Source organism: Pyrgilauda ruficollis, unplaced genomic scaffold, assembly GCF_017590135.1.
Source record: "Pyrgilauda ruficollis isolate IOZ18807 unplaced genomic scaffold, ASM1759013v1 scaffold7, whole genome shotgun sequence".
Taxonomy (NCBI): domain Eukaryota; kingdom Metazoa; phylum Chordata; class Aves; order Passeriformes; family Passeridae; genus Pyrgilauda; species Pyrgilauda ruficollis.
The window spans coordinates 11116162-11138019 of record NW_024528821.1 but is presented as its reverse complement, the minus strand read 5'-3'; the positions used below and the strand labels follow the sequence as shown (position 1 = coordinate 11138019).

At 37.8% G+C, this 21858-nt stretch overlaps 1 protein-coding gene across 3 annotated transcripts in view; it reads left to right on the top strand.

Moving 5' to 3' along the window:
* Nucleotides 1–21500, top strand: part of MTMR1 (myotubularin related protein 1) — a 36449-nt gene extending 14949 nt beyond the window's left edge. For all 3 annotated transcript variants that reach the window (XM_041485152.1, XM_041485151.1, XM_041485150.1), the window contains 5 exons: nucleotides 1280–1486; nucleotides 2254–2346; nucleotides 7302–7415; nucleotides 8803–8979; nucleotides 20875–21500. In XM_041485152.1, the coding sequence (XP_041341086.1) occupies nucleotides 1280–1486; nucleotides 2254–2346; nucleotides 7302–7415; nucleotides 8803–8979; nucleotides 20875–21039 (756 nt within the window). In that variant the 3' untranslated portion in view covers nucleotides 21040–21500. The remainder of the gene's footprint in view (nucleotides 1–1279; nucleotides 1487–2253; nucleotides 2347–7301; nucleotides 7416–8802; nucleotides 8980–20874) is intronic.
* Nucleotides 21501–21858: the final 358 nt, after the last annotated feature.

The window sequence follows — 21858 nt, the reverse complement described above, 5'->3', positions numbered from 1 at the left end:
GTTTAATTTTCTTGTTTGCTTGAATTTTAACTATTTGAAACAGCTTTGAGAATCTAAGCATCTGGAAAGCTTTTCTTATCAGCCTGGCCTGGCAGTAACTCTCAGTGTGTGCAGACAGTAATAACAACATGAGTAGAGGCACTTGGTGCTTATTGCATACCTGGAGTATTTTCTGTCTGAGGGTAGAACTTGTGTTATTAACTAGTTTTCAATTCTCATTTTGTAAACCAGTACAAAGCCAGTTATTCGTTAGGAACCCTAACTGAAATACTGTGATGGTTACCAAGTTTTGAAAAATCTGTGAAGAATAATAAATTTGTAGAGGAAGCTGTTTTCTAAAGGCTGTTGTCTGAAGTGGAATAAAGTGCTTCATATACTCCACAGATATCTGCTGAATTAATAGTAAATGTGTTTTCTGTCTCCCATTCCCTGCTCATTTCCTGTACCTGTTCTGTGCTGTTTATTTCCAGCTGTTTTCCTTCAGAAGCATCTGTGTTCTCTTTAAAGCAAGCTATTGCGTACCTGTATGTTAAATAGATTTGTTTTCTGCTTTTATTGAAGACCAAACTGTGTTAATGCAATAGAGCTTTCTAACTGAAATAATTGGCAGTTAACTAGTTCATACCACAACTTCTGTTCTCTCATAGACACTTCTGTATTGTTGCTTGATATTTCCCCTCTGGCATCCTTCAGTTCTACATAATACTGAATCCAGGCTGTTGATGGTCAGCTCAGAAGCTGAATGTCATGTATTCTTCATGCAGCAACAAATCAGAACTGGCTCTCAGCCAGGGGTTTCTGGGTTTGTTTGGGTTGTGTTTTGGTACAGACTAGCTGGATGCTTTGTCCTTTTCTCTAAACTCAGTAGTTTCAGTTGAACTTGAAAATGGAGCAAGAAGGAGTGATTGATTAATGTGAAATGAACTTTTGAAAACCTCGAAACTTCAGCCTTTGGAATAGATAACAGTATTTGTGTCTTTTCATCATAACACAGAATATCAATTAATTTAGAGAAGGGATTCCCAGGTTCATTTGTTATGTGCTGCTAGTAATGGAGAGCTGATAAGATCTCTGTCCGGACGAGAGAGTGCCCAGAGTCTTTGTACCTCTAGAACATGCACACCACTGTTTGGAAATCTCTAATTTAAAGCATTGTCATCAGGATGATTATGTAATTAATCTGAAATTTTAAAACATAATGTCTTAAAGAGTAATTTTTTTTTTTTTTGGGTAGAGTTTTGTAGTATTTAATATGCTTGTTTCTTCATTTTTGTTTAAGATGCTTCTTGCTGGAGCAGTAAGAATTGCGGATAAAATTGAATCTGGTAAAACCTCTGTAGTGGTGCACTGCAGCGATGGCTGGGACCGAACTGCACAGCTCACTGCACTGGCCATGCTCATGCTGGACAGCTATTACAGAACCATCAAGGGCTTTGAAGTTCTTGTAGAGAAAGAATGGATAAGTTTTGGACATCGATTTGCAATGGTAAGCTGGAGAATTTAATGTACAGTTTGTCACCTTCAGGGCTTTTACTTTGACTAGCAGTTTTGTCAGAATACTCTGCTGCATTTTAGTTATTGTCTCTGGTGCCTTTTTAATGGTCTGTGTCAGAGAACTGTGACTGTTCATTTTTAACAAGAAACCTCTATGTGTATAATATAAAGTAAATAAAAATGAAGTGGTTTGAATGCAATGGTGAGGAAAAGTCATGTGGCTTTTTTATGAGAATGAGGGATTGTAACTTATGTTATGGAGAACCAAGGAAAACAATTAAAGTTTCTAAAGTGTAAAATGGCTGGAGTTATTACTCTGATTTAAGGTTGAAGTGTTTATTTAACACATGGGCTAGTGGGGAATTAGAATAAATTGTTATGACATTCTGTGGGCTCTGACTCTTACGATTATTTAGTAGAAATGGCATGTAGTTATGACAGGTGGATATGGAATAACCATTTTTTCAGTTCAGTCTTAATAAATTCCTACCAGTTTCACCCACTGGTAGAAATCAGTGGCTGTGCAGTAGAAGATGGGGAAGCAACTGACAGAGCATTCCAGCTCTGCTCGGTGCTGAAGGCATGTCCGTAAGTTAGTATTGGGATGCATTTTTAGTAGTTGAAAAATACAGGTTAACGTTATGGAAGACTTGCTTGTCTTGTTCACTCCTGGAACATATTTAAGAGTTCCTGAGCTTTGCAGTGTTGGGATGGCACTGCAGACACACCAGGCTGAAATCAGTGTGCTCTGACTTCCAGCGAGTGGGACATGGAGATGATGATCACGCAGATGCCGACAGATCTCCCATCTTCCTGCAGTTCATTGACTGTGTTTGGCAAATGACAAGGCAGGTAAGATGCTGAAGAATGTATTTCTATGAGGTATCAGTCTTTATCTTGGAAACATACTTTGTGTAGAACACATTCCTTTACAGAGTAGTAGCATGTTTACCTAAATTTGGTTGCTCTGTGGCTGCACTAGGTACACAGAGGAAAATTTCTGTTGAAAATGAGGTACAGGGAGCTAGAGTAGAGATTTTGTCTTGAAACCAAAATACCAGCAATTTTTTTCTGTTTAAAATAGGCTTACAAATGGTTTGCTGTTTATATAAATGAGTTGTTGATGAAATAAATTATTTATGTTGCATGTTCAGTGGTGGAGTAAATGTTCGTATGGATTTATACTGTCCTTAAGAAACAGCAAAAATCTGGGCTGATTGTGAGCTGAGGGTAGTAGAGAGTTCTTTTATATAGATCTGAAATGTGAACATTTTCAGCCTTATGTATACAGGACAGCATTTGTACTACACAAGCCTATTTTCTGATAAGTTTCCTTACTTCCATCACTGTTCTTACCTCTAGATCAGGGGAGATCTCTGAAATTAGTGATTCTTAAGATACCAAAATATTCAGATTCTCGTTTTTGTTCTGAAATGTTAAATTATCAAATTAATTTTGTCTTAGTTTTCTGTATTTGTGCCTTCATGAGCAAAAACCTAAGCTTTTTTTGTGCTTTTATATTGCCAGTCTTTAATGGGGTTATTGATATAGGTTGTCCACATGAATGCTTTATGTCCAAGTGATTTAGAGGTTCTTGGTGCTTGACTTCCCTTGGTTTTTACCTTCCCCTCTGTCTTTTCTTTTTTCTTCTTTCCCTTTTTTTTACCTCCTTGAAGCCTAACATGGGTCTATGCTCTTGTGGTAGAAGCTGTTATACTGAAGTCTCTATGGTATGTGATTTGTTTTGAAGGGAGGAGGGTAACAGTCTAGTTCCATATGATCCTGGCATTCCCAGATCTCTTACCTTAGTCTTCTTGTTCTGAGCATGGTTGTTAAAACTTACATCATAACTTCCAAAACTTGTATTCAAAACAGTCATCTTTGGTGCTTTATGAAAGTTCCCTGCTGTTATACTGGCCCTTGTCCAGAGGGTCTTGTAGACTTTCTGTGTATCTGTATTTCAGCATTAATGTGCTGTTTAGTATGGCTGGAGAAAATAAATGAAAAATTCTGTCCCTCTTTCAGAGGAAGGCTAATAATAATAGCAAAGAGGAGCAGTTCTAAACACCTGGTAGGAACAAAAGTCCTCTGGGGAGATCCTTTATTGAGAGCAGCCTCTTCTGTTTTTGTGATCTCCCTTGCTGCCTCCTATTTCTTGCTATAAACAGTTTAGTTGCCTCTAGTTTAAAAAAGAGAAAGGGATGGGGGCAGAGGGGGAATCTATGAAACATTTTCCAGTACCACATCTGTTCAAAACCTGGATCCAGAAATTGTTCTGAAATTCATAAACAGCAGTGACGTTGAAAAATTCTTAATGTTGCACAGGAAAAAAAATAGAAAAAGTTATTCTTGAACAGTTCTTGCCCACTTATTTTAATTTTTCAGTTGACTTGAACGCTTAGAGAATAGATGTGAAGATTGTCATTACCTTAACACAGACTTTTGAAAATCAGGATTCTATTTTATCATTGTGTAGATCATTTGCTCATAAAACAGTGATAGTTTTGTGCTTTAGAATTCATGGTAAACGTATGTGAAATGTTCCAACGCTTAAGTGAGTGTTAATGACTGCCGGGTGTCAGGGCTCTGGTTTGGGCATGGGCTAAAAGCAAACAAATAGGCTCTTTTGGGGTCTAAGAGTTACATTCTTAAAACAGTTACCTTAAAACAGTGAGAAAATCTCTAACTTCCCACTAAGATACAAATTTCCAGATAGCTTCAGACATGAAATTTAGGCCTTGATAGCATTATATTTTCCCTTGGGTTTATGGTCTTCATGACATACAAGTAAAATAACGGAGAACTTGAGAGAAGTACATTGACATCAGATTTTAATAAAAAACCTCAGGGTGAAGTGATTTCCCTCCTCTGTTAGTAAATTCTAGTGATACTGAGTAGCAGATGTCAAACTGGAAAGGCCACATGTGAGCTGATGAAGTACTAATGCCTGGTTAAAAATGAAACAGAACTGTACAATTTGCATGTAGCACTGCAGTTTAACTTCCGACCTTTCATGCACAGAACTCTCACAGGAGGAAGGTCTGCAGAAAGTCAGCAGAAAGTTTCATCCTGTTTGTTACTGGGTGTCAGCTGTTGCTCTAGATGCATTTTTCACTGGATTCAGCAGTGCACTGTTCCTCTGTCTAGTGTTCAGTTAACCATTATTGTCCATTGCACAGTTGTTCTGCCAAGTGTTTCAATGTTACTGTAGTACAGAACAAGTTCATGGATTAAAAAGCAAGTGTATTTTGCATGTCTCTGAATCAAATGCCACTTGTCATCATCAGACTTAAACAAGATCATTTCTTTTTTTAAATGCCACTTTACAAAAACCCCCAACAACTCCCACAGCAACAAGTGGAAGATTTTAATGACCTGTGTGTTTTCTCATAATTAGTGGATTTGAGAAGAAGTAAATTTCCATTTGGGGAATTTTTCCACCTGAATCTTCAAGCAGACGCTAATAGACTTGGAACTACAGAGAAAGGCATTTTTAGGTCAGTGATTTTTCAGCAGCAGTAATAGAAGCTCTACAGTCTTGATACATCAGCTCCAACAGTACAACTCTTGTATCCAAAGACAGGGTTTCAATAAAGTGCTATCACTTATTAATAAACTAGTTGGAGAGCAACCACTGATGTATGGAATTTTGAACATGCTTCACTGGATTGGAATAGTGGCTGTGTTGGCCTCCTTCTGATTAGTATGGACCTGTCACAACACAGAACCCTGATGTGACAAGGCTCATTAAATGCTTTCAGTTAAAGAGAGTCCCTTTAGGAGACACTTTGTCTTCAAAGTTTTTTCCAAATATCATTTTGATGCTTTGCAAATTATTTTTGCTCTCTGTATCTGATTGCTGCTTTGAGTTGGACACAGCAAGCTGAGATCTGGGACCCAGTGAATTTTCTCCTGACTTGGTTCAGCACACCTTCTTGTCAAGTTCTGTTCATACTTCCTTAAAGTAATAGCTGTGTTTTTAACATCATTGTTTTGTAATTAAGTTTTGGCATGATTTCCTAGAGAGAAGGAAGTTCAAAAGTAGTTAACTTATGAACATGGCTGAAAAAGAGATTTTGATAATCCTAGTTTCCTCTATGCCTTATGAAAACAAATGGTGAGGAGGTTGAAAACAACCCATGATTTGCAAGAGAAGCCCCAGTGTGAGCACACTGTGCTGCTGAACAGTTCACAATCTATAGCAGAGTCATAAGAAGGCTCCTATTCATTTTCTGTGTCATGATTCTGATAATCTCCTTACTCAAAATTTTCAGTCAAAAGGGGTTATGTGTTAGCTTGAGAAGTCCTGGAAAGAGAATGCTTTTACAATGTTTGTCTTAGATCAATCTTCTTTTTTTATAAAACATTGTTTAAAACTTAGCACTTTCTGGGTTTAATTCAAGCACACCCATTGTGCGTTATTCAGCTCTTTACTTTCAACATGAATAAACATTTCCCCTTCATAAATCACAGCTGACACTGGAGAGGAATTTCTGGATCAGCTAGTTCACCCGCAGTCCCAATTGCTGTTATTCCTCCTAACTACAGGAGTCATCTTTATTTTAAGTAGCTCTTGAGTCACTCACCAAGGTATTCAGTGTTCTTCACTGGCACAAAACAGAAAACAGTCCTCTGCTTTCTGCACATCTGAAATATTGACTTCAGATTTCTCCACATAGCAGGAAATTCTGCCTTATGAATCTAAAACTTTGCCTTTTAGACTTCTGTGAAGATGTACTCTCTAGAAGGAATGCACAAAGTTTGTTTCATTTGTTCTGAACATTATTCTTTTATTACATGCTCTTTATTGTTAATGAAAGAAATGTTACCTCTTAAGTTTTCCTTAAGTCTTCTCAATTTGTTATTCTTCTAAATGTCTATCATTCCATGTCTGTATTTGCTACCCTTGTCATAATGGACACAAAGTTATTTTGTCACATCAAGCAGTTGCCACTTTTAGTCTTACCATAAAATTTGATTGAAGAAGGACTTTTTCCATCTGAATGGGCAGCAGCCCCATGCATTTTGCAGTAATTTCTTCCTTTATGAATTTTTACAGCTCTACAGATTAGGAGAAACATTTTCAGATTTCTGACTGTTTGTCCTAGAATATATCAGGTAACCTCTGCTTATGGATAAAATTCCTAATAGTGCTCAGGGGAATAAGAATTCTTTCATTTCAGATGTACAGGACTTACTTTCCCATACAGAAGAAGAGGGATTAAAGGCTTATTGTATATAGCTGATGGTAAACTCAGGGTGAAATGGAGAAAAGTAACTTACTTGAGTAGAAAGTGAAAGAAGTTTTAATTAAATGTTAAGCACAATGTATGTGTAGTAGTCTTTATTATTCAATTTGTTGCATGTTGAAATAGGCAATAAAACTCTTAAATGCCATTATCTTATTTTTTCTTTCTTATTTTCCCCCAAAATGTTTTCTTGTTCTGTAATAAGAGATATAAAGCATATGTTTAAGAGGGCTTGGGGTAGAACAGAACACTGTTAGAGCTTCTTAAAATGGATTGCTTTATATAAGCAGTTTCATATCAGCTAATGTTTGTATTCTGGTGTACTTGGATAATGAATGTAAAGTATAGCTCTGAGAAGTATTTGTAGAGAAGTACATAGGTGAAATGAATTACTGAAGTGGGAGTCACTGAAATTGCTGAGTTTTCCTGCAAATAATCCCTAAATAGGACAAAAATCTTACCTGAATTATTTTGTTACTTCTTATGTCTGATTTTCTTCCTTTCTACACTGCTTAAAATAACGCTGAAAGTAATTTTACCCTTTTTCTTTGATATCAGTTTCCTGCAGCCTTTGAATTCAATGAGTTATTTTTGATCACCATTCTGGATCACCTTTATAGTTGTCTCTTCGGAACTTTCTTATGCAACTGTGAAAAAGAGAGATTAAAAGAGGTAAATGATTAGTATAATGCACATTTTTGTTTTTCTGATTTTTATATTAAAAATGCTTAGAAAATGACCTAAGAATGTCTGAGCTGTGTTTTTAAATACGTTTGTCACATAGTCTTAAAAAACAATGCAGATACTAAATTTCATAGTATGAGAAATATATACTAATGCCCTGCTATTAGGTTTCTTTAGGCACTTAGGTTTCTTTAGTTATCATCTGTCTGTGGGGTTGAGAGTTTAGTAAGTCCTCTTGCAGGTACTTTTAGCCAAAACACAAAATTTTAAAAAATAGTAATTATCAAATTATATTAGCATTTCTTTCACTGTTTCAGAAGGAACTCCTGTGGATGACATGGCAGGTTACTATAGGACATAACTGGATAGAACTTGTGGTTGAGGACTGCAGAAATTAAAATTATCTAAATGAATGAAGTTGGGATTCAATAAAATATTATGTGCTTGTGAAGAAAAAACAGAAGTTTGTTGCTATTCCAAGTGCACTTTTGCTTACTTGTGGCTTTGTTGTTTTTACTATCTCTTTTTTTTTGAGCAAGTTACAATTCCTTGTTATATTTAGTTCTGGTTTTTTGTTGTTTTTTTTTTTTTTTTAAATTTGTCTCTACTGCTTCTGTAGGGGAAAAGTTGCATGTCAGTACCACAAGATGGAGCTGAATAACATGTTCTCAGCAAAGGCAGGGTTTCCAGACAGCTTTCTTTCATAAATAAATAGTCAGATGCAATTGTCAATAGAGAAATGCAATTTCAGGCACAGCGGTAGTAGAAACACATGCCTTACAACACTGAAGGAGTTTAAATTTGCAAGATGAATTTGATGTAAGTTCAGATTTCCAATCTTTGGTCTAACCATTATTATGCTGATTAAATTTAGAATGATACAGCTTTCAGAAGGTACAAGTAGTCAATTTAAAGCATAATATCAATTATTTGTTAGTAGGAAATAGTATGAGTGGGAAGATTGAAAAATTATTTTTCACAGACACTGTTTTGGATCTTTCAAATATCCTGTCTCTTCACTGATATTCTTGTTAAAGCTAATCTTTTTAGTTTAGTTGGTCAGTGTGTAAGCATGTATTTAAGTAGCTGTGTATGTATTGCTGTAAATTATGAGCAGCTAGCCTTTAGTGTCTCTGAAGATAATATGTCTAAATCTTTCTCTATTAGTCTTCAACCAAAATAAGTGTTCAGATATTTTGTTAAAGTTTTAAGGCTGTTCAATGATCAGCAACTGGAAGTGTTGTCAGACTGCCTGTAATTTTTTAGTAGATAAGGTAAAATTCTGACAGAATTACTGATATGTGGATATTAACATCATATTTTAAAATTGTGCAATCCATATCATTAATTTTTTATTTTAACTTTTTTCGATCAGGAGGTGAGCACAAAGACTGTATCTCTGTGGTCCTATATAAACAGCCAGTTAGAGGAATTCACAAATCCCTTCTATGTAAACTATGAAAACCATGTCCTGTATCCTGTTGCCAGTCTGAACCATTTGGAGCTGTGGGTGAACTACTACATCAGGTGGAACCCCAGGATGCGGCCTCAGGTAGGAGCTCTCACAGGTCTTCATGTTTTACTGAAGGTCACAGATAGTAAGAGAAATTAGTATCTTTCCTAGTGTCAAATGCAGCATTTAATACAAAAGTGCTTATCTGTTGCAGGTATTTCAGCTGATAGGGAAAGCAGGATGTGGTCAAACTTGGAAAAAGGATGTTTTCCTTTTTCTACTGTCACTCACAAACTAGGGAGTTACAGTATCACTGTATTAGCTTGTAAAGATTAACAGTCTGTTTTTATCAGAAGATTACTTTTATAATACTTTGTAACACTTTTTAATACTTTTATTGCCTTAACCTTCTAGTTTTTGTGTACCTTTGTTTTTAATCGTGTTTTGCCCTTTCCCCAGCACTGACATAAGTTACAGGAGCAGTTTCTGAAAGAACTGGACTAACCAACTCATTTTGCAGGCTCTCTAACTAAGCATCCCATGGATGCTTGTTTCCAATTGACTTTTATAGTTTTAATCTGGCATACTAAAGATTAAATATATACTCCATATACATGCTCCTTGATTCATCCAGTATTTGTTCTTATAAGTAATGTCTGCTATTCAGATAAATCTCTAAATCTCATCAGACAAATGCTCCATATATTCTCATGCTTAGAAGTCTGAAGAAAGAACATTCAGATTGTGTCACAACCATAATATATCTGAGTGTGCTACACCATCTCTTTATTAAGGTAACATTCCAAGGTACCTCCAAGCATATTGTGATAAATTACCTGTATTAAGTGATTGCTCAAAAGGTGCTTTCATCTTCTGGCAGTTAGAATGAGATGTGAGTTTCAGATTTATTAGACATCCGCAAGTCAGAGGCTGTTGTAAAAGATGGTTTTCCAAGGTAAGTTTCAAGGCCACTACACTGGTGGAAGTCCAGGTTTCTGAGAAATATCTTTTAATGTCCTGGAAAAATCTGAATCGTTTGTTTTCTCACTGAGATGTTTCCTCTGAGCTGCTTTGTTTCTCTTACTTGTTAAAACTTTGAAAGACATCGTATTTTAGGTTATATTATTTTCAAGTGAATTTTTCAGCTGCTTTTTAGCAAAACACCATCTTTCCTTCAGCCTGTTTGCTGAGTACCATTTGGGTGGTGTTTGCACTAGCTGCAGTAGTGTTGGTTTGTGACTTGTATTTGATTAAGATCTCCAGGCCCTGAGAGCGAGCAGGCTTTGTGAACCACATGAAAGCCAGTCCTGGTCCAAAAGAGGGAGGGTGGGAAAGAGATGACATAATGAGGAAATACCAGAGCTGTCATCTCTTACTGAAAGCTCTGCTCACTGCTGAGTGCTCTGCCTGCTTCTCTGGGAGATGCTCCTCAGTCACTCTGTTCACTGTGTGAGAGCAGGTCCCTCCTTCAGCAGCTGAAGGGAACAAAATGTGGTGGTCCTGGAAACTGCCTTAACTTTCCTGCCACCTGCTTTTCTTGAAGTACTTAAAAAAGTACTTCAAGAAAACTTTTTCTTCTTTCAACTTTTTAATTCTGCCATGTAAGTTTTGTCTTGATACGTCATCTCTTTCCTCGTCTCTAGCCTGAATTTATGTTTATGACCAACATTTGGGAGTGTTTCACATCTACTTAGATAAATTAGCAGTAGAAATTCCAGGTTTTTTTTTCAGAATTGCACTTGCAGTCTAATTATGAAAGCACAAACTCATACAAGCAAGTAAATTAACACTTTCTGCAATCACAATATACTAAGTTTGCATTCCTCTGTGTTTGCATTGTCTGGTGTCACAACCTGTTAACCAATTCAGTAACATTCAGATGCATTCAGTGACAGAAAAAAAGGCAGTGGCCCTTGAGACACCCAGCAGGTCTTCACTTATCTTCAGTGAAAAAAATTCTTAATCAGTGGATTTATTAAAATAATGGGCATCCCTGCCTACTGAGAAAAGGTTATTTTGTTGAATACCTTTTAATGTGTTATCTTGATTTTCAACTAAATATAAGAAAAAATTAAATATTTAACATAAATAAGTTCTCTGATGATTAGTTCAAGGCAACCTTGTGCTGTTTTATCAGCTAAAACATCTTTAGAAAACTAAACCATGTTTATTGTTTTTGAGGAGCTCACCAAAAAGAGAAAAAGCCCAACAGGTGAATTTTAGGGAATAGTAGTACTTTGAATATAATCAGAATGGATCTTTGATATCTGTTTTCAACCAACTTGGTGTTATGGGAGAGAAATCTCACAGGAGTGGAAGGGCAGGTTTTGTCTGGAGGCAATATTTTAAGTTTCCTCATTTCCACTTGATAGTGACCTTGATTTTCAAATGGACTGAGAAAAGTTTCATTGCACTTCATTGCCTTTTCTATTGGAAATGAGCATATATGACCTGTAATTTGTTTTAATTTGAAAATTTCTGAACGCTAGCTTGATATAACCATTTATTTATTTTTGTATTATTGTACTCTGTCTTCAAATATCTGTCTCAACCTTTACCAGTGTGGTACAGTCTGAGCATATCCTTCATTGCTAGGACATACAGAGTTTAGCATTATTCTTATGATCTATAAAGGTTGCTTAGAATGATATAACTTCAGTTCTGTCTAAGCTTTGTGGAAGCCTGAGATGGTGGTTTTGACCATATTTCTTAGCATCAAGAGCCCTGTTTATTTTGTATTGCGATATATCTTGTGCATTTAAGGACACACAGCCTCTTTCCATAGGGTTCAAAGCTCAGGAGTCTGAGAAGTGAACATTGGGGAAAATTCTAGGTTAAATGTGGACATCTCTTGTTGCTAAATTGTGCTTCAACAAGGTCATTCTAATTCTTAAGTGAAATAAAAAGTTCTTTGGTTTGAGTTTGGAGGTGTTACATCATTACTGGCTTCTTGTCCCAAGAAAATTGGATAGATCTAAGTTCTGTCTTATTTGAGTTCATTGACTGAGAAGACCTTTTTCAGGTTTGCTCTTCCTTTGAGATGGAGAAATGTGTATTTGTATGTGACATGTGGAAGAGAAGCTCTTCCATTCTGTCATATGGAGGTGTGGGATCTGTGGGTATGGCCTTCCAGATGACCCTGCTAGTCTGGAATACATTAGATAATATGATGGTTTTGAATTTTTTCGGTTAATACATACTTTTCCCTATTCTATGTAGTCACTTCTTGACACTTATTTGAGGAGTTCTCGCTGCCTGCTGTCATTAGGTATCTGCTTGGGCATCTCTGGAAGGTGGGGAGGACACAACAATGATGTACTTGAATATGATCTCTGCAGGGCCAGTAGTTTTGAACTAACATACCCCATCATTCATATATGCAGAGCATGAGTAAAAGTTCCAGTCCTTTCAAGTCAAGCTGTGAGAGGCAAGGAAAATAATGCATTTTAGTCACCAAACTTTGCACAGTCCATGAGAATATGTTTAGTTCTTTTTATGCTTTCATGGAAATTATGTTTTAAACCTTGGAGGACAGGACTTAGTTTAATTTTGGTTTTATGTGGGTTTTTGTTTTGTTTTTTTTCTATGCCTGGTAATTTTTCTTCAAGCTCGGTTTTGTAAATTTGGCCACAGTGCTCATGTTGAAACCATAGAAATCCCTGTAATTTTTCAAATTCCTTATTTTCTTCATGTGTGTGGACTGTCATCCAGAGTAAAAGGCTAGCACCATCTATCACCTAGGAATTCAATTCAGCTACTGTGATGGGATCATCTGATAAAGGCAATCTCAAAACTCCTGTGGAGGAGTCAGGGAAATTCTGTTGGCTGGTTAGCAGCTCACTTAAAGACATGAGAGGGAAAGGTAGGATTAAGTAAAGCTGTTTGTTCAGTATATACAGAAATGACTGTAAAGTGTATAAATAGCTTACAGTTGCTGCTTTTATTTGATGCTATTGCCAAAGGATTTGATGTGTTGAACAGTTGAGCAATCAGATGTTAGCTGTGCTTCAGTGTCAATAAACACAGAATATTGTATAGTGAAAACAACAACTAACATCCTGAGTGTGACTGGGAAAATTGCTGACAATAAACTGGAAAACATAATTACTGAAATGCTTTATCCTGCATGTAACAGGATAATGTGTAACTTACTGCTTGTAACTTATTGCCTGGCACATGGAGTGTTCATGCACTTATCCCTGCCTGCAGTCACACTGCCTGGTATGTTCCCCTCCAAGCAAGCTGACATTGGGATATTTTTGAAAGTCCACACATTTGATTTGGCACCTTTTTGTGGCAGGACAGAGCTATCACACAGCCCTGGAACTGCTTGGCATTGCTGGTCCTGAATCCCTCTGTTTGAATGAAAGAGTGAGGCAGAGATGTCAGGAGAAGGAATTGCCTTGTGGGTTAGACAGCTGGGTGTTACCTTAGCAAAGCAGATTTCATCCCTGCAATTAACAAAGTTTCTTGTGAAATGAGGCAGGTTTTGGACAGTACTTGGTAGTTTCTGTCTAGTTGAGTGTCAAATAAAGATTTCCAGAGTCTAGTTTACTGAAGATAATTTTTATGTGTAGATGAAAGTGTCAGTATTCATTCAGTATAGAATAAAATAAAGACTAACTGCTTATCCTGGATGCTGAAAGAAACTGTAGTTACCTAAGAAAAAGAAATTGGTAGCCTCTAGTGAGCATCAGAATGTACACAGAATGGGAGAAACTAGTAGTGTGCAAATAATCTTCATTTTTGGGAGTTTCTAACACATTTTGAAGGGCAAGCACTCCATTTCTCTCATGTCTCAGATGTCTAAATCTAAGTGGGCTGTAGGTTTTAACAAGCAGTGGCATCAACTTGTAGCTTGTACAGTTTCCTGAGTCTGGAAATCTGTCAGTTGTTCCAGTTCCCACCTGGTAGCTGTGGGGAAATTACGAATTTTGCTATCCAAAATTCATCATTTCGGTCCTTGATTTCCCAGAAGGCCAGGGCTTTTTGCTTGATCTCTCAGGAGCACACCTCTAGAAGAAGTGTGGAAGTATTGAAATTTACTGTTTATTGAAAATTTGCAATTATTGAAAATTGCTGTCTTCATCATTTGATATTGCCTTTTGCTATGAGTGTCCTGTTAACTAGGCTGTCAGAGTTCCAGTTCTTCACAGAGAGGAACAAAAAGCTCAAGTGAAAGATATTGTTGTCTTTCCAAAGCACAGAGTAGGTTTTTGGAAAACTGACAGTCTTAAGCTGAGCAATGAATTTAAAATAACCATTTTCTTCTGCAGCTTTTCTTCCCTGTTGCTAGAATAGATAAAGTGTGCTCACTGAACAAGGCAAAATGCATTCACTGTTGAGCAATTTTCATGTGAATGGCTGTCCTTGAGCTAGCAGAGTAACACACGCTAGATATCCATCCAATTAAGACTTGGTGGTACTATAAGTGAGTAACCATTATAATTTCTCTTTTATCCATTCTTGTGTTGACAAATTTTGCTATTCAAAAGCACTTCAGGATCCTGAAGGATTCCTTGGGAATGAATACCTGAAAATCAATACTGAAAGTGAACTGTAGTGATTCTGTGAAGAGGAAGGCTTGGATTTCTGAGGAAATGAAGCTGTTGTGTGTGTAGATGGTTTTTATGTGGGATGTAGTATGTATATGGTATAGCATAACTATAGTTTCCCTAGTGGGCATAGTTTAAAAAAAAAACACTTTATTTTTCCTCAAATCCTTCCCCCAGAAAGAATAATTCATCATAACTGTGGAGTGGCATGTGCTCAGCATTACACTGCTTTTGATATATGTGAATAATTCAGTTTAAAAAATGGTTTCATATCAATGGTATTTTTAGTGATAAAGAATGTTTTTAGCAGTGTTGTAAATATTTTCCTGCTCAGTGTAGGCAGTAGGTACCCTGTGGTTAAGGTGGAGGAAAAGTACCTGCTTCTGAATGAAATAGGCAGCAAAGGAAGCTAAAGGAGGAAAACAACCACCACTCATTTTAACTGGTTACTGTGCAGAAACCTACAATCAGTTCTTCTTTATGAAGAATGTTACTTGGCTCACTCCGTTTTGGCAGCATTTTACTGCTTTTTACTGGTCGGGAATGGGATTTCAGATACTGCAGGTATCATTAGCAGTGTGAGAATCATGTCATGGCTCACAGGGCAAAGAGACTGCATGTACCAGGCAGGAAAAACTCTTTGGGGTGATGGGACAGCTGGGAATGGGAAGGGAAGGGAAGGGAAGGGAAGGGAAGGGAAGGGAGAAGAAGCAAGTAACATGGAAGAATTGCAGAAGTTGAAGGTAGCTACAGGTGAATGAATAGGTTGTATGAGGAGGGAATCAGGTCCTATGTTGAATTGTGGCTTGGTAGAGAGAAGTTGAACTAAAAACTTAGAGAAATTGGAAGAACCAGGAAAAAAATGTGAGTTTCCCTAAACAAAATTTTCCTGGTGAGTTGAATATTCTTTTTACAAAAAAAAAAGTTAGTTCCTTAAGATAACTCAGTGAAAGAGAGGTAATGGAATAAAAGTAGGGATTTGAATGTGATGGTACAAAATTTGGTTAGAGCTTAAAGCCAAACAGAAAGATGCCAGAATCGTGGACAACAGTCCAGGTCTATAAGGCTTATATTTAATGCTGAGGGTATTGCTCAGGACAGGTAAAAGGATTTGGAGCACAAGGTTTGGGTAAGTGGTGGGAAAAATTACTTATGAGTTAGGGGAGCAGCATGTAGTCTGAATTCCTGAGTCAATATTACAGTAATAATTGAAAAGAAAAAAACAACAAAAAAACCCCAAAAAAAACAAAACAAAAACAAAACCAAACAAACAAACAAACAAACAAAAAGGTGGGGGGGGAGGAACAACAAAACAAAAAAGCCCCAACACTGAAAAGTCTTTTTGAAGCTTTGTGGGTAGATTCTTCTGCAGCTTTTACTGGGCCAGCTTTTTGGTTAATGCCTGTAGTGAGGTCAGACTTCCCAAGGATCCAGGCCCTTTTCCCCACTACTTAATGCTGCTGGCAAACTCCATATTCTTGTCCCTGTTTGGTTCTGTTGCTAGCTTATATTAGAGGCAAGTTCCAATTTTGTTTTGGGGTGATCAGCTTCTAACTGTTCATAGTAAATTTTATGTGACTAGAGAAATCTATTTCTGTTTCTTGTAAATAGTACCTAGCAGATTTTTTAAATGAAGTTCACCCTCCAAAAACCATTAAAAGGTATGTAGTACATTCACCTTTATGTTTCTGCTTCATTTTTACTGGACTATTATATTAAATCACAGCAATGAAATGTACTGTTTTTCAGCACATTGAGATAATAGTTTAAATAGCACATGAAAAACATCCTGAAGAGCAATGGCCCAGGAAATTTTCCAGCCCAGCCAAGCTGTAGATGCACTGCTGGGTAGAGTTTCATCTGTGTAGGCTCCTGTCATGCAGCAGAAATAGTTCTGTGCTTTTAGCTGGGTTATGGACAGAAATGATGGCTGTGGAAGCTGAGTGTTGCCTGGCAGCGTCACTGTGGGGACACTGGTGTGACAAAGGAAAGGGTGCATACTCTGCTGAAAATCTGTGGACTAGAGCAGCAAAAATAAGTTGAATGCAGCTGGGTGATAGGTCCAGAGTCATCTTTTGAGCTTCCACTCCTAATTGAGAGGCAGAATGAGAGAGTAGAAAACAGTACAGCTGCTGTCACCTTCCCAACAAATTCATCTCAGGCAAACCAATTACATGATTTCTTAACAAGACAGTAATAAAAGCTTGCCTTGGAGATGGTACTTGTGCTGTGCAAGTACACAGTTCTAGGGTTAAGGTGGTAACAAGATCTTGTAATAAACAATCTTCTTCAAACTTCTTGTTCCTTGCAGAATCTGTCACTCTTCCACTTCCTTTCATTCTAAGCAGAGGCAGAGTGAAGGAGAGCCTCGTTCACAGCAAGCCATTACAGTGTTATTGTGAGGGTTGTTGGACCCATTTCCTTCTGAAGAAGGTTTTATTTGAGAGAGGAATCTCGTGATGAAATAGAACAGGGTGAAGTGACAAAAATGGGAGACGCTTATCTGTAAGAATTTGTACAGGATGCTTGGGGGATACACTGACAGCAACAGGTCTCCCTGGGAAGAAGTCTTTAGGAAGTGTGGAAATGAACTGATTTTTTAATTTTAATGTTTTTCATGACACAATTTAATTCATGATGTTTCCTCTTTTTACTCTTCCTCCTCTATCTTCGTGCCAGGCTGCTTTTCAGGTCTTTTTGTAGGAACTTCAGTGATACTTCAGCTGCCTATACCACCTTTTCCTTACCCCACGGTAATGTAATTTGAACATGAACTGTTATTACTAAAAAATCAGCTATTGTCAGCTGCTTGAAAATTGAGCTGCTTGAGATTTTTCTAGACTGAATTTGGATGTTACTTCCTGAAATTGAAGTGTGTATTGGAAGTTTAATATGTGAAACCTATTTCTGGAATTTTATTGTTTATTGTGTGCATCTACATGATGCTATGTTAATGGCAATCAAAAACAATCTGGGAAAGGCATTGTATCAGAAAACCCTTTGTGTTTACACTACCACATGAAATGGCATGATGGTATTTATGTGGAACTGTCTTGCAATGTTTAAATCTAACATGCCCTTGCTGAAAGATGGCCAGTATTTTGAAGGTGATCCCTTGTTTTCCCTACTATAAGACTCTGCTCTGCCTTGCTTACAGCTTGGCTGGGCTCTGATGGTTTGCATTGAGTCCCCAAGTTTGTGTGTCTGACTGAATTGTTTTGTAAAACTTAATCCAAGAAGGCTCAGCTGCTTATGAGAACGTGACTAAGAAAAATGTTTTCCCATATGAAAGTATTGGGAAACTTACAGGACTTCTGTTGGGGCAAGGGGCTGTTTTTCTTTAAATGCTCCATCTCTAGGGAAAACATGAGGTTTTAGTGAGATTATATTTCAGAAACTGTCCCACTCATATCCTGGAAGAAATTCCTCCAATTTGGAGGTCTGAGCCTGCAATAATCTCAATGAATTCTGAAGAGCTGAGAATAAATCAAAGGACTGAGAGATGGATTTTATACAGAATCTGTGAGAGAGTTGTGTCTAGCTGGGAATAGGAGCTAGGAGTGAATAATGCTCTGGGTGCTGGAGGTGTTGGCTTTCTGTTCAACCCATGGAACAGAGTCTGGGAAGGAAGGCTGGAGGGAACATGGCTGCAGGCAGAGGAAGAGTTGTGCCCTGAGAGAAATGAAGTTTCTCCCTGCCTTTGCCACAGGATTCCTCTGTTGTAAGGGAGCTCACCTGGAGCAGAATGGTCCCTCTGTTTGTCCTTATTTACTGGGTGTCCTGCTTGATACCCACATGCTCCAGCTGCAGAATTCCCAAGTTCTCTGTTAAATTAGGAGGTGCTGGCTTCAGATCCTTGTTTGTAAAAGTAGAGTGTTAATACTCCCATACCTCATTAGGGTGCTGTAGAAATAAATTTGTTTCTTGACATGAGATGAAAGTACAGAAAAGGAAACTTTAGCATTTTAAATTCAGAACAATAAATAAAAGATGAGGTCAGACACTGCAAAGAAAACTAAATATTGAATAACTTCTCATTAATTAAGTAGCATCAGCCTGTGCACCAAGTAAATGAGGAATACAAGGGGGAAGCTAGTATTTTAATATTTATTTGACCAATGATTTTATACAGATGTACAGGAAGGCTGAATTGAGGTTGGAGAAGTAATCTTCATTCTGACACCTCCTAATTCTTTGAGTGTAATTTTGCAGTCTTAATGTTGAAGAGTTTTGTGTGTGACTTGAATATACACAGGCTTTTTAAACGTCATTATTGTTATTTAGCTAATTTATTGAAAGGCAGCTCTGCTCTTCAGGATGGACCTGTGGGGAGAACAGCACTTGCGTCAAAGTTGGAGCATGAGCCTGTTGAATTAGGCTCTGGGCATGCAGAGGGACTGAGAGGTGCAGCCACACTTTTCTTCCTCAAAGCACTTTACAGAGCATGCCAAGTCCTGAAGCAGCTTTTGTGTGGTGTATCCTGGAAAGATTTGTAGTAGGTTCCCCGAAAGCCAGTTTTGTGGAACTGCTTTTTGAGAGTGTTTGAGCTCTGCAGTGAACCCGGCAGCTGGTGCCCGTGTGAAATCTGGCCTGGTACTGAGTCATGGCTAAGCTGTGCAGAAATAAGGTGTACAGATCTCCCATGAGCCAGGGAGCCATTGTGTGACTGATGATGCCAATGGTAAATCATTTGTTAGGGACCTACAAGTTTCAGGAAAATGTCTTCCTAAAGAAATCTTTCTGTGAGAAAGTGATCTTTTATTGAAAATCCAGAAATCTAAATCTTTACTGAAATTTGAAGTTTCCACAGTGTGTATTACAGCATCTTAGAGAATCTTCATCAGCAGGCTCAGTTTTGCCATGTTTGTACGTGTTCTGCTTTCTGTAGTCTACCTCATAAAAATGAGATAGGCTTTCTGGAGTGTGTGCTTTGTGTTTGATTAGCAAAGGAGAGCTGTAGATTTGTGGGCTCACTTGCTTGCATCCTTGTCCAGAGGATGGAGGGTAAAACTGCAAGAGGGAGTTCATTGCACAGTCAGGGCAGGGCTCCAGGGTCATTGGGAGCTGGTGGTGTGCAGCAATTGTTCTGCTGAAGACTCCAAAAGTTATGCTTTTAAAATTACTGCAGATGACTTGCTGGATGAATTGATGACTCCCAGGGTACTGGGAGCAGCACTTTCTCAATACACTGAAGTTCTGTTTATGGGCTAAGCCACAAACAAGAAAAATTATATGGCCAAAAAAACTGTAGACCTAAAAAGACCTTTGGTACTATTTCATTGTTTTAAGATAGAATAAGAGTTAAAAATTAAATGGTATTTTTCTGTGTTAGGTTTTGAAAATATCAATATCAAATGCATGGATTTTGGATGTATTGGTAGCAAGTAAACCCCTTTCTGGTTGTTGCTGTTTCCTTTCCTTCACATGTGCAGGTGGCAGGCTCAGCTGTGCATCCCAGCCTAACAATCACTGCTGAGCAGCAGGAACTGATGGTGCTGAATGCAGTTCCCTGGAGCCTGGCATTCCAGGAGCCCAGGGTATAAATTACTCATCCAGCAATCCATAGGTCTCCCAGTGCTGCATTTCCCCATGATGGTTGCATCAGTGCAATTAAATTCTTTTCCCCTCTTGCTCTTTCCAAAAGCTATAAACAATTAGAGTTTGTACAGGATAAAATAAATTAAAAGCAACTTACAGTAAAGTTTTTTTGGCCTTGTTGTGGAATTTGGAAGAGGGGGAGGATTCTCTCTGCTTGTCTGAAATAACAAAACCAGCTGCAAAATCCAGTATGGCTTGAGTCTTCCTTTGGCCACGCTATAGTTGAATGTTTCAGATGAATACGAAAGGGCTCTGATGCAGAGTGGTGCATCTCTGATGTTTGCTGGGTAATGTCAGAAGCACAAACCTGTACAATGCACTTCTGTGAGGGATTTATTGGAGTAAGACTCTGGGAGGTCCAGGCACCGTTCACTTGGCTGCTGCGCTTTTCTCACTGGAAGGGGTCAGACTCCTGGAAGGATGCCTGGTTAGAAGAGTAACAAGATGCTCCATATGGAACCAGCTTTTTTAACTCGACTCTATGTATAAAGTCCTGTCCCAACGGGCCAGAGAAACCATTCCCAGGAAAGGCATTCTAAGTTCAGCTGACAGTGGTATTGGTAAGGAATACAGGCACATTTATTGAAGTATATTTGGTATCTCACCAAAACCATTTGCAAACACTTTTTAATAGGTTCCCTGCCAATTGTGTTTTTAGAAAGGGACAGTTTCCTGCAATGTTTCATTTCAAATGACTAAAGAAACACTTTCCCTAAATATTGACATACTGAAATTCACACGTGTTGAATTCCTTGTTATTGAAAGCAACAGCAGGCACATTGCTGGAAAAGATAACTCACTATGAGAGTCTCAGTAAGCCTTTTCTTTCTTTACCTGGCAGGTTCCAATCCACCAAAATCTTAAAGAACTGCTGGCCATCAGGACAGAGCTTCAGAAGAAGGTTGAGGATTTGCAGCGGGAAGCTGCCACACGTTCCATTTCCTCCTCCTCTGACAGAGGCTCATCTCCTTCCCATTCTGCCACACCAGTGCACACCTCTGTGTGATGTGGAACGAAAGCCATGTGAAAAAATCAGTGTCAGGTAACACAGAGCAGGGTGAAATGCTTTTCCCATCACAAAAGGATTGTGAGTGACTCGTGATTGCTATGATCTACATGCCTTACTCTGTGGCTGATATTATCACGATGAGGCCAAAAAGAGCTTCAGTAGATGTGATGTATTTTCTTGTTGGCAGTTCCCACATGTGTTTTGACACTCTAGCTAAGTCACCAATCGTGAAATTAAACTTTGTTTTGAGCAACTAACAATTTAACCATTCTAAAAAGGAATCCATCTGCCAAGCAGACAGAAAAATGCCTCACACATTGTCTAGAGTACTATGCCTGGTTGAGAGAATCAGATGAAATGCCACATGATGCTTACACAGAACACAAAATGTTTTTCTGAATGGGAGCTCCTTATTTCACTCAGTAATATATATATATATATATATATATATTTTTTTTTTTTTTTTTTTTTTTTTTTTAGAGAAATTTTTTTTTTTTTTTTTTTTGCTAGAGCAATTTATTTTTTTTAGGTAATGCACTTGGAAATTGATTTTAAAGTAAATGTTTTCCAGTGTAGTCAGTTTTACATTTCGAACTAAATATGCCATTAAAAGTGGATGAAGTTGAGCTGGGTTTATCAAGTACACCACACTGACTTGTATGATGTAATATATCTGGTAAAGCATGTATTTTAGGTTTTTTAATGCCTTTTGTACAAGTTGAAATAAAGTCTTTTGACTGTTTAGCTTATTGTTCAGTTTCAGCCTCCTGAGCGAGGGGTAAACTTGCTCATGTCAAGGTCTTGTACAAAGTAAAA